Here is a 12,386-nt window from a genome sequence, read left to right as displayed (position 1 = left end):
TGCAGCGTGTCTGGAAGATACCACACGTAGCTGGTTAGTGGTTAGCTCTATCGTCCTTTCACTCTTTCCAAAACATCAGGTGATGTTTTTTCCTCCTTTTTCATCACGGGTGCATGGGCGCATGGCTGTCACATGGCAACAACGTTATGTTGCTCAAAAGATCTATCGTTCCAGGAAACGTGTGAATTGCTCCCGTAGCATGGCAAGCAGGTGACCCTGCCAGTCGCTCGAGTCTTGAAGAATCTGATTCATATTCAGACTTTTTGAAGATGCCATATTCAGGCTCCGAATGCAAAGACAAGTTCAATGGCAACTTACTTATTTTTCTGCTGATTCAGAACGGTCACAAACGCTACACTGAGGTATGCAGTATTGCAGTTGGAGATCTCTACAAAAGACTTGTACCATCCCCTCCAGCTTTACAACAAAATGTCTCCACATTATTGCACCAGTTAAAAGGGCGCATCAAAATATACATCTGGGGGAGCTTCAGGAGACCCGGGCGACTCGCCTGCCTGTGTGGCCTCACAAGAGGGTTCCTCGCGAATAGGAGAAGCACTCATGCGTCACCAAACATCCACCGGCGTGCTCCTGCTCTAGGAAGTAGGGACGTCAAGAGAGATGCATTCCTTGTGTCGCCACTTCATCCAAGCTTCACTTCATAGCACTTCCTGCACAGAAGACACTTTCCTGCACAGAAGACGTGAGTATGTCGCTGTAAAATAGCAGGGAGTGCAGAAGTGGTGACAGAGCGCAGACATGTTCCGGATAAATGGGAGACTCACCGTTGGATCTATCATCTGCGAAACTACCAGCGACGTGCTCAAAATAATCTCGCCTTGCGTCTGCGTTGAAAAAAAGGGCAAAACGTAGGTTAACGACACATAGCTAAAAGCTAAAAGTAAACTACAGACATGGCTTGTAGAAGTCTGTGTGAAATACTTACCATGCTTCATACTTAAAGAAGGATCTTCCTTCTCTGTGTAGCCAACTACCTTTGCAGGATTTCCAACCGCCATGCTTTTGAACATAAGAAAAGTGTCAAGTCACTGAATTCAACATATAGCACGTAACAATCATGCCGTAGGACACGTCATGACCGAAGTGATAACTTAACATGCAACAAGCATGGAGGCAAATGCTAAGAAATTAAAAATGGACTTCTTAGGATAAGTCATTAGGATATGGTAAGGCATACTGAATTACAAAATTTAAGCTTCCATACGTACATATAAAAGAAATGCACATATCTTTTATACTTTAACATACCACTAATGAACTTATTAACTGCCAGAATATTATAGATCTGTGTCAGGCCGACCAGGTTACAAGGAAATATGTTCAAAATGAGAAAGGAATAAAATTACCAAGTGGTTCATAAGAGCATGATTCCACCAGCATTTCAGTTAGAGTGTTTTCAAACTGAACTTACTAATGAACATAGTTAGGCTTCGATGTCAAGCTAGTTGAAGGGAAATCAGATGACCATGAAAAGACAATATCCTATGGCACAATCAATTCCCCTTTTGTACGAAATGTGTCCATCTGGCAGCTCAGTTAGTAAGAAAATATATCCTAGACTGAACAACAGTTTTCAGATCATGCATTCTTTTTGTTTGTTCTCTTTCCAAGGAAATAGCATCGCAAATACGAAAAAAATATCATATGTTCATTGCAAGGTAGAAACCAAATTTGGCATTGCAGCATCATTATTTAAGAACATAAATTAACAGTCTAACTTCTAACCTGTGGGGAGGTACATCCTTTAAAACAAGGGAACCAGCTGCAATCATGGCCCCTTCGCCTACGCTTATGTTGCCGAGGATGGTAGCACCAGCTCCAAGAAGCGCTCCCTGACCGATCTTGGGGTGCCTATCCCCATGTTCCTTGCCAGTACCTCCAAGCGTAACACCCTGTATCAAAGGCCTGTTAAGGTGGTGAACTTCCATCCTTGCTATGGCTTTCCCTAATGAACAATTAGGAATCTTCTACTTTTTACCAAAAACAAAAACTAGCATAGGAACACACATATAGGGTAGCAATGTCATACTTATGGTATATAATCATGTCAGAAGCTATTAGAATATTGAACGAAAACATGCAGTTAAGAAAGCACAAAACAAGCACCCTTTTATGTTATCCTACCTTTATTTCTATTATCTGGTACAGCAAAAATTGACATGTTCCTCGATCCTATAAAATATTCAACTAATGCGAAAAGGATGATTTACAGTTGCAAAAAATAAAAAATAATAACCAAAAGAATAAAAAAAGGGTATGTGCTAATGTGCATAGATAGTTAGATACTTCATTATCGGAATCAGATCATCCATTCGTTTATCGTTTATTATTAAAAAACAAATGAAATAAATATTCAACTACTGAGGAAACTTTGAAACTATATCAACCAAGATATTGGAACAGAGCTAACAGTCAAGCAAGAAGGAAAAGAAGTTAAATTGTGGGCAGAACTACAAAAAATTGTATCGAAAAGCAGCGCTTTATGTCAAACTTAGAAGAAAAAAACTGGGTTATGCACTGCACCTGCATTAATGAAACCCAATTGCCAATAACTGCAGTTTCACCAATGACTAGACCTGTTCCATGATCCAACAATATCCCCTCCCCAATTTTGGCAGCTGCAGATTTAGCAATAAAGAATGTTTAGAGAACAAACCTAAGTACCAAATCATACCAAAATATAACAAAACAAACGAAATTATGATGAAAAAATCACTTCTCAAAAGTCAAAAAACAAACAACGTTTTTTTACTTTTTGAGCAATTCAGACCCCGCACCTTAAGCATCAGCTCAACATGAGGATGATTATAAGAACTTCATATACAAACTCATGAATAATACAATTACAGCCTCATATGTAAGGAAAACATGGGAAATGCTTTTATGCTCTCACAAAAGGTGAAAACCACAATTTAAGGGTCTAATTTGCAGCCAAAAGTTAATCCGCAACAACAAAACATGGGCAATAATTTTATGCTCTCACAAAAGGTGGAAAACACAATTTAAGGGTCTAATTTGCAATCACCAGTTTAATCCGCAACAAAAAAAAAACACTTATAATTAGTAGTTGTGTAATTAAGTTTGGGAGAGAACACTGTGTATCTACAGAACTGTTTCTGGTGACTATGAATCTACACAAAGACCAAACCTTTGTACAAATTAAGATGTTTGCTAGAATTAATTTAACATACATCTTTCCAGGCAGGAAAGCAACCAATCTATATGCACCCACTAGTAAACGCAACAAAACATATATCAGAAAAGGTAATAAGATAGGCCAAACATCATATGGGTGCATGCAAAACTCGTGTTAAACAGATTAGCAGGACATGCAAGACTTGATTTTGAACAGATATTATGACTCATCATGATATACCTGGGTGTATATCCACTGCAAAAACCTGAAAGCAATGCGATAGCGTATGTTACTCCACAGAGAAGGTATGCTTACACGAAAAAATCTGCATCTGAAGAATCAAGGTTCACCTCACTAATACGACTTTGCAATGCCAACGCCAAAACCTTACGCCCTTGATTCCATAACACGTGAGCTATCCTATACGACTGCAAAGAATGGTAACCCTGAAGCAATTTGCAAGCAACATGAGTCTTGTTGCCTTTTCCAGAAATGAGTGATAGGGTAACAAGAATTCATGGTCATTTATGTCTGTAGAAGTATTAGATAATGTAGGACAGTAGGAGTACTGCCAAAACTGAAGTTAAGCTATACTAGTAGTAAGTAAAAACAACAACTGAATTTTCTCACAACCTAGATCATATGGCAACTGGTACTAAAATAGCACGCACATACCTTTAGGTATAATAGGGCCCAGCTATATTGTGCACATGAAGGATCTCTGCCTTTGAAGGCCTAAATTTGGACAAAGACCATTAATGGAATGATACAGAACAAATTAACAGGCACACATAGAACATGATACCCCAACAAGACAGTGCACTCACCTGTGCATCGAGGCGAATGGAACGGCGTATATCTACGTTGTTCATCATGACATCATTAAAGATGTCAATTAGCTGAGTAGCAAGCAATGTTGGGTCTTCAAGCCTGTTTGCAAGGACGAAGCTCAACGCTCGCTCCAGACAGTCGTGAGATAATACGCTCGCATATAAGAAGCTACTTAAAATAGGCTCCTTCTCTGCCTGTAAAATGAGAATACTGCTTTCAGACAAGGAAAACTAGGAGTAATGTGATATGAAGCTTAGCAATAATAAGGCGGTAACAGTACAAAAGTCAACAGTCTTAACGAAAGGGCACACACAAAGTTCAGATGTTGGATGTAACTCATGTTTAAGGTTGGATGGGCATAAATGTTTCGGATCCTGAGTATTTTCGGTGTTCACACGCCTTTACACGACAATCAGATTTCAGCATCTTGACATGTGAGTTGCCTGAGGAGTTTTTTTTCACTCAGAGGTCACGACACACAAATGAACTCAAGACAATCAGATTTCAGCATCTTGACATGTGAGTTGCCTGAAAAGTTAATTGGTCTGGCTAAACTGAACTATCCACTAGTATACGACAATCAGGCGCCTTTATGACACAATCAGATTTCAGCATCATCAGATGCGAGTTGCATGAAATTTTTTCCATTTCGAGAGTAGCCCTGGGAAGTCACAGCAATTGCCCTGAGGCTTGTAGCTTACATCACATAGTCCCAATTGATTGAACTTTCGCGTCCATAAATAACTCTGGCTAAACTGAACTATCTATCTAGTAGTATTACACAATATCTATTTCGGGAGAACATTAACTATACTCGCTTAAACAATGAAAAAAAATCAAGACCAATGGATCCTGTTGTGGAACTGGAAATTTTAGTGCTTCACTCAGGCACTGGACGGGAAGCGGACATATTTGCTACCAAGAATTCAGTGGATACTGCTGCTGGACTGAAAAACCTGGCGCTTCACGAAGTCACTAGACACAGAGCAGACATATTACGTTCTATCAAAATCCAACGCTGGTAAAAGATAGCTGGAAAAGTGTGGTAAAAAGGAAACTAACTGAAAAGCGCAGAAAGAAACTCTAGCTGCCGCCAGGAACCCAGAAATTAGCACGAAAAAACGCAACTTTTGCACACTCCAATCCCAGAAATTCACCATCCGCGCAACCAAAGAAGGACAAAGAAAGCGATCGAATCCAATCGGGCGGCGGAAGGGTGCTCACCTCGGACTTGGCCTCGGACTTGACGGCCTCCCATATGGGGTCCCCGGCGGCGGAGTCGGGCAGGCCGCGCGCGCGCGAGCTCCCCATGACGTAGATGGGGAACATGGTCTCGAGCCGGCGGCGCGCCCCCGCGCAGGAGCCGCACCAGCACTCGGCCCGCCCCCTCCCGTTGCCGTTGCCGTTGCCGTTGCCGTTCCCCCTGGCGTCGCCGCCGTGGTCGTCCGCCTTCTCGACCACCAGGCACCCGCACGACGCCATCGACCCAAAGAACACCGAGCGCCGAAGCTCCCGACGGCCGGCTCTAGGGTTCCGCCGCCGTCACGGGCGTCCGGCGCCGGCGCGGCGAGTGGTGGGGGGCGCGCGAGCGCGGAAAGGGAGGAATAAAAGGGAAAAAAGAGCGGTTGGGAGCGAAGGAGAGGTTGGCGACGGCGTCGGTCTTTGGGATGCGTGCCCGGGCGGTGTGGCGCGGCGCGGCGGGGCGGCTTTGGAAGCTTGCGCTTTTGGTGTCGCTGGCTGCCGTGGGCTCGGGATTTTTGCGGCGCGCAGGCGCAGGAGGAGGATCAGACTTTGGATCGCGCCTCTCTCGGCATTGGGCACCTGCACCTGCTGCCGCTTTTGTAACGGGTGGATTGGATTGATAGATGGGTGGGTGGAGGAGGTCCGGGACGTGTTTCATTCCATACATAGTTTGCCATGCCAAAATTTGGCAAACCTTTCCAAAATATTGGCTAAATATTTCTGGATGGGGTTAACCAAAAATGGCAAGGTTTGTGAAGGAAAGGTAAGAGGAGTTGGCAAGATTTCATAGCCAACTCAAATTTTGGAAACCAACCAAGCAAATACCAAATATAAATTATGCTGCCAGAATTTTGGTGAGCCAAAATTGGGCACCAAGCAAACACGCCTGATGTGTGCGTGCGCCACGGGCCATGGGCATGGGTGTAGGCGCCTCCCGTGGCCATCCGTGTACATGTATATATGAAAATGGACCGATTTAACCTATTTAAAAAAATCAACCCAAATTGAACTAGTTTTGAAAAGAACCATATTTTGGATCTTTTGCACAACACCTGTCCACACGACACCATGGTTACATTGCGTGATTCCATGGGTAGGATGCCATGGTATCATATCGGGATTCATTCGAACCACAGCGCCCTACCCTATCTCAGGAGCGCCATGCACAACCATGCCGACCTGGATGCCATGCAATATAACCATGATATCTTGAAATTACCCTTCTTCTTGCTTAAGGTGTCAATTTGTGAAGAGAAAAATCAAAACCGATTCATTTTATGGTGAAGCTGCCGAAAAGGGTAAAATTGCTTTATTTTGATACCAGAGCCACGAAAATCCTCCCATGCCTCATGTGTCTCTCCCAAGGGCGACACCGGAGGCCCCTAACCTTAGCCCACTGTCAGCTCTCTCCACCCACCCTCCCCACCTCGCCGCCACCATACACAATCGCTTAGAAAGCATGTTGGCTCGTTACGGACGGTGGTGTCGGGGACTTCGCCGCTCCCCCGCGAGGAGGGCTCCGGCATACGAGGCGGCGGCCTCGACGGGTGAGGCGACACTAGCTCGGCAGCGAGCGGTGCTTGTAGGTGCGGGATGACTTCGTGGTTGTATGGGCAGCGCATAGCTGGTGGGGGCTGGTCTTGGGCGGGTGGTCCTCGTGGCCATCGGGTTCAGATCTGAAGCGACAGCCCCTTCCTCTCCCAAATACATCCCACTCCACAAGGTCTATGGCTGGTGCTTCCGGCTCTCGATCTGGCAGAGGTGTTCTTGATGGGATCGACGACCGAGAGAAATCCCAGACCAGGTGGCCGGTCTAGACGGGAGTGATGCCTCTTCGCACCGCCTACCTCCTTGGGTTCGCCATCGTGCTTGGTCTTTCCCTCTTCCCCCTGCCTCCCCGGTGAAAACCCAGATCTTTGACTGGGCCACGGCGGCGCCGGTGGTTTCGTTGTCCTTGTTGAAGGCGCGGCCTTGGGCGAGAAGAGGGGTCTGTGGACTCTAGTGGTTGGAGTGGTGGTGTGCATGTGTCTAGTGGGCGGTCTTTGCGAGCGGTTGGTAGCGCCCACTTCTTCTTCGGCTTCCGGTGCAGTTTCTTCTCTGAGGTGAGCGTTTGATCAATGGTGCATCACTCTTCAATATGTGTGCTAGCAGTGTTTGGTCGTGCACGGTGGTCCTCCTTGGGCCTACGCTTCAATTCTCACTTAGGCTCAGGGTGAGCGCTGCCATCAGCTGACGGTACGATGTCCTACAAGCTAGGACAAGGCGGCAGGGACACTTCTTCGGCGTTGGACGGGATGAGGTTGCAGTTTCCGCAGCCTAGGTGCAATCCATGACGACAGTATTGCTAGATCCTTCTTCAACTAGCTTCTTCAATATCGGATGCTTCTAGTGGCGGATGAGGACCTCGACTACCTCAAGATGTTCTTAGTGTTATATCTACTGTTGTGCTTGTTTGTTCGTTGGTTTGTAAGCTTTTCTTCGGCACCTATGTAGTGGCCGCAAATTTTTTTACTCCGTATATTAATTTAAAGCTAGATACTAGTGCCTTCTGTTTTAAAAAATGCTTTATTTTCACATGCCGATGGGACGTGGCCATGTGGGTCAGATAACATGTGGTTGTGTGTATCGTTTCACGCAGAGGCAAGGGCTTCCCTCTCCATCTCGGAAAAAAAACATGCCGATGAGCGCTTTCCTTCTCTCTCTCCCTACAGTTCCTGAGAGCGTCTCGGTCGTCCCCGGCTCCTCTCCCCCACCTCTCCGGCGGCCTTGCCGGCCGGAGGCGTCGGGGGAGAGGAGGCTGGTCTCCTCTGTACAGCAGTAGTCGTAGGGCTAGGTGTCTAGGGTGTGGTTTGTCCCGTGTGGCGACTGGCGTCATGCCGATGGGGTGGTTCTGGCCGGAGTTTGCAGGCAGCTTCCGGCGGCTGGTGGAGGTGATGCAATGGTTCGTGGTGTTCCAGAGGTTGGAGCCGTGTACGAGCTGTGGTGTCCCTCCTCCTCCCCTTCAAATAAAGCCTGATGGTAGTGGCTCTGTTGTGGTGATGTGGATTTCTGCCCTTGTCTTTCTTGTTGGCCTCAGAGGGTGTGGACAACGAGGATGGTGGGGAAGGATTTTGCTTCGCTCTACAGGGCGGGGATCTGGTGATGTTGTCTTCTTCGAGAGATCCTCAGCAGTGGACTTGCGTCGGCGCGTTGCGCCTTGCCGCTGCTTCTTCTGGTCAAAGGGTGACCCTCTCAAGGATCTTGCTGGGAGTGTATTCTCGCCGGCCTCTCGCCGGCCATGGGCTGGCCTGCCGACGACTTCGATGGCCGAAGGGCGGCTGCTCCCTTCCTCCAAGCTGGCGATAGCACGCTGGTGCAAGGTCTTCTTCAACCTCCAGGCTATGCCGTGGAGGCCCTTCAGCTCCAGTGCGATTGGCTCCCGCCGCTGCGACCCAAGTGGCCATGTCCCCGGTGTCGTCGTGGTTGATCGTGGCTGGAAGCTCGGTGAGCTTGGTGGAGATGGAGCTGGACCTGATTGCTTTTTCAGTTTTAGATCTAGGGTCCTCTGTGTCAATTTGCAGGACTGGGTTGTAATTTTCCTTTCTTGTTGGGTCCTCTATGTTTTTTGTAACTCCACCGCTCACTTTTAATGCAACATCTCGGTCCTTCCGGACCGATTCCCGTTCAAAAAAAAACATGCCGATGGGACGTGGCCATGTGGGTGCGGGCAAAGGAGATTCGGGTTGCTGGTGGATGCGAGCGCTTTGCGCGACGCGGCGCACCGGTCGAAGGGTGCGGGGTGGTGATTGATTATGTCCCGACCAGTGTGGTTGTGCGTCCGTATTTTTAGGCCTGACATCGGCAGCGCAGAGGTTCTGCCTCACTCAACTCACGCTCGAGTTTTGGTGTGGGCGCAGTGTGTCACCAGCCCCGATCAGTGGAGGACGCCTGATGGTGGTGTGCTGCGTGCTCACGGGTTAACCCTTGGAACTGAGTTGAGTGCACTAGTTTTGTGTACTTCCTCCGAACTCCGTCCTTCATATAAGTGTACATATAGGATTGTAAAAAAAAATCAAGTGGATAAAAAATTACATTGGAAGACGCAAACCAAATCTCTTTTTTAATTTTTTTTTACCTCCAATGTGTTAAACACACGTAGAAAAATGAAGATAACATCTAACGGATATTATTGGGTTTGATTTCCGTGCGACGATAGAGAAGCAAGTTTTACAATTTTAAAGTGCATTCAGAAAATGGAAGTACATTTTTTTATGGACAAAATTTGAGACCAAACATCCGCTTACTTAAGGATGGAGGGAGTACTTCTCAAAATCGACACGTGACATGAGCAGGCAGGACCGCAAAAGTGACAAATGTGACTATGAAGCAAAAAAAAATCCCAACTGAATTAGTTTCAAATTTTAGCTTTATTTGGCCTTTTTAGAACCGCCAAACATTACGGTGTTTAATTTTGCGTTGAACCGTCAGGGTCACTCATGGTTCTAAACTCGTCGACCGTCCATTTTAGTGTGGACACCATGGACCTGTCATTGACTCTAACCGTTCTACACTGAGTCAAATGGCAAACTATTTGATGGTTCTCAATATGGTCAAATCCAACTAACACATTGAAAAGGGTTCATTTCGGCTTTTGCGGCTCTCCCCACATGTTGAGTTCTTGTACATCTTTAATCCGTCAAACGGTTAATGAAAAGGGATTGCTTCCACTAAAAAAGAAATACAGGGCTCACCCTTGACAATCATATATATTCGGTCGAAGCTTGTTCTTCGTCAGCAACGAGATTAAACATCTTGTCTCTATGGTTGTGAGCCTAGATGGAGATGTACGATCTAGGAAGTCTTGTGTGAGGTGAAATCCCTGGTCGACGGTGACAACAACGACACTTGAGGGTGGTTTACTTATTGGAGGCATTCTTATGGTGCTTATTATGTGATGGATATTATTGGATTTGATTTTCGTGCGATGAGAGAGAAACACCTTTTGTTATTTTAAAGTGCATTTGAAAAAATAGAAGTACACTCTTTTATGGATAAAGTTCGAGGCTAAACGTTCACTTACTTAAGGACGGGGGGGAGTAAAAGTGCATGGAACCCCCATGTGTGGTTTTGGTAATTAATGAGAATCCCTATGAACTAATGTTTGCATTGAGTTATATATGTAGGTGTTGTCCATTAAAAAATATTGGCAACGCTACGTGACGGGTTTAAGGTCAAACCTATTTGGATGATTGAACTTATAGATCTAACAAACTTGCATTGGAATAATAAATATTTTATTGTCTCATCCTGATGATAAAATACACACTTTTTATTTCCTTGCCAAGCAAGGTTGTCCTTAGTTAGAATAAGTCCTCTGCGAAGATACCACACGAAAACTTAAGTCTTCAGTGGTATCTTTATTTTCCAAATCTTCTTAATATTAACGACCGACTCAATAGGGTTGGATCAACCCTCTATACACGGAATCCAGGAAGAATTTTCCATTCTCATTTCAGTTCCGACACTCTTGCACCAATTGGAAAAGAGCGAAATAGTGAAGTAATGCATTCCGGGACGCAAGCATGTGCCCAAATAGTTCACGTACGAACGTCACGTTTGGTGGGGATGAATCCATCACCGTTGTTAAGGATTCTTCCTTGCATGAATGTAGTCTGAGTAGGGAAAATCACATGACAACCACTGAATTAAACCTAATAGTAGGTGCTTTAGTGGTCTTAAAGAAAACATTAAGAAGGCAAATTGATCCGGTTGAATCCTTTTTTGCTTCATGAACCTTTGAAAATAAAACTACTAACGATGCATGAGATTGAACATAAAAGTCAATCTAACGCACAGTTAGCGAGCTCCTACTCGAAGAGGAAATCAAGTGGTACAAACAAGCAAAGGCTCAGTTCATTTTGGAAGAAGATTCCAATACGAGATTGTCCTGTAGTGTCGCAAATGGTAGACACAGGAAAAAACTCATTCATTCTTTTGCACAGGAGGAGGATAAGATCGAGGGACACGAGCAACTCAAATCTTATATAACGAATTATTATAAAAGTTTGTTTAGGGATCATGAGGAAAGTAACTTCTCGATGGATGAAACCCGAGCCGAGCTGAGGGAAATTCTCTTCTTACTGCTCCTTATTCTAAGGAGGAAGTTAAATGTATGGTTTTTACAGATAAAACACAGTAAAACACCATGTTCAGATGATTTTCCAGTCGAGTTCTATCATATTTTTTGGAAGATAATCAAACGGATTTCGGTGCTCTCCATGCCACCCAACTTGAGCTTTATCACCGTCATTATATATGTGGCGACCCGCATTGTTCCAAAAGATTAAAAAGAGAATCGTGCCTACGGTACATTGTTTATGGTTGATGCGACACATACACAGTCAACAACTGTTGCCCGCCGGTGCCACTTTGGATGGGTACTGTTTTGGAGCAGCTAGCATCTCTATCTTCGCAAGAGCCATTGCGGCAATGCGTCCAGGTGCAGCGAACCAAGCGTCGAACAACACAAAGTACATAGTGCAATATTTTTCCACGGCAGAACAGAAGTACGTACAAACTAGGCGAAATAATGCACATGCACTACTGCACATTTTTCCTAGTCCCATATATAAATCGTGTGCAATCATGTGACGATAAGGCTAGATTCTAGACACGGTGACCCAGTCGCGTCCCAAACTGTCACCAAACGGCGCCGAATTAAGTCGTTTAGGGATGTGTTTTATTCGTGTCGCGTTTGGGGACTCACCAGTCGCATCAACAAACGCGTCCCGAATATTAAATAAGGATTTTTAAAAACACAATCATTTATCAAATATAGCATACAAATAAATATGTTTGCGGATATTGTTTTTAAATTAAAATACAACAAACAATAAAACAACTAAACAAATGTAATAAATAGGGCTAGATCAAGTTGCCACGGCATTTGTTTATAATCCTTTGATCCTCTACAAATGCACAACGAGATCAGCTTGAAGTTGATCATGAACATTGCTGTCACGGATCTCTGCGTGCATGACGAGGACATCATTAAAATCTGCAGGCAACTCATGACCAACCTCCGCAAGAGGGCCCTCGCACTCATAGGGACCAACATGTCTCCTGGCAGGATTCTTGCGGTCATCCTCGATGATCATGTTGTGCATGATCACACAAG

At 45.1% G+C, this 12,386-nt stretch overlaps 1 protein-coding gene across 1 annotated transcript; it reads right to left on the bottom strand.

Moving 5' to 3' along the window:
- Positions 1-300: 300 nt before the first annotated feature.
- Positions 301-5,470, bottom strand: LOC124694541 (probable serine acetyltransferase 2). The gene is made up of 10 exons (XM_047227517.1): positions 5,213-5,470; positions 3,985-4,182; positions 3,833-3,892; positions 3,508-3,585; positions 3,398-3,422; positions 2,545-2,639; positions 1,747-1,913; positions 947-1,020; positions 786-845; positions 301-690 (listed from the first exon to the last, which is right to left on the bottom strand). Exons 1-10 carry the CDS (start codon positions 5,468-5,470, stop codon positions 644-646), a joined length of 1,062 nt encoding a protein of 353 aa, XP_047083473.1. The 3' UTR covers positions 301-643.
- Positions 5,471-12,386: the final 6,916 nt, after the last annotated feature.

The sequence above is a fragment of the Lolium rigidum genome, chromosome 3, assembly GCF_022539505.1.
Source record: "Lolium rigidum isolate FL_2022 chromosome 3, APGP_CSIRO_Lrig_0.1, whole genome shotgun sequence".
Taxonomy (NCBI): Eukaryota; Viridiplantae; Streptophyta; class Magnoliopsida; order Poales; family Poaceae; genus Lolium; species Lolium rigidum.
Note: the sequence above shows the minus strand (reverse complement) of the source record. Positions and strands in the feature narration are given on the sequence as shown.

Excerpts from the sequence above, each read along its gene's own strand:
- LOC124694541 (XM_047227517.1), bottom strand. The coding sequence starts at position 5,470 with ATGGCGTCGTGCGGGTGCCTGGTGGTCGAGAAGGCGGACGACCACGGC. Across the intron at positions 2,640-3,397 it reads TGCAGTGGATATACACCCAG|CTGCCAAAATTGGGGAGGGG; the intron begins GTATATCATGAT and ends CTAAATCTGCAG. Across the intron at positions 691-785 it reads CGCAGATGATAGATCCAACG|GAAAGTGTCTTCTGTGCAGG; the intron begins GTGAGTCTCCCA and ends TCTTCTGTGCAG.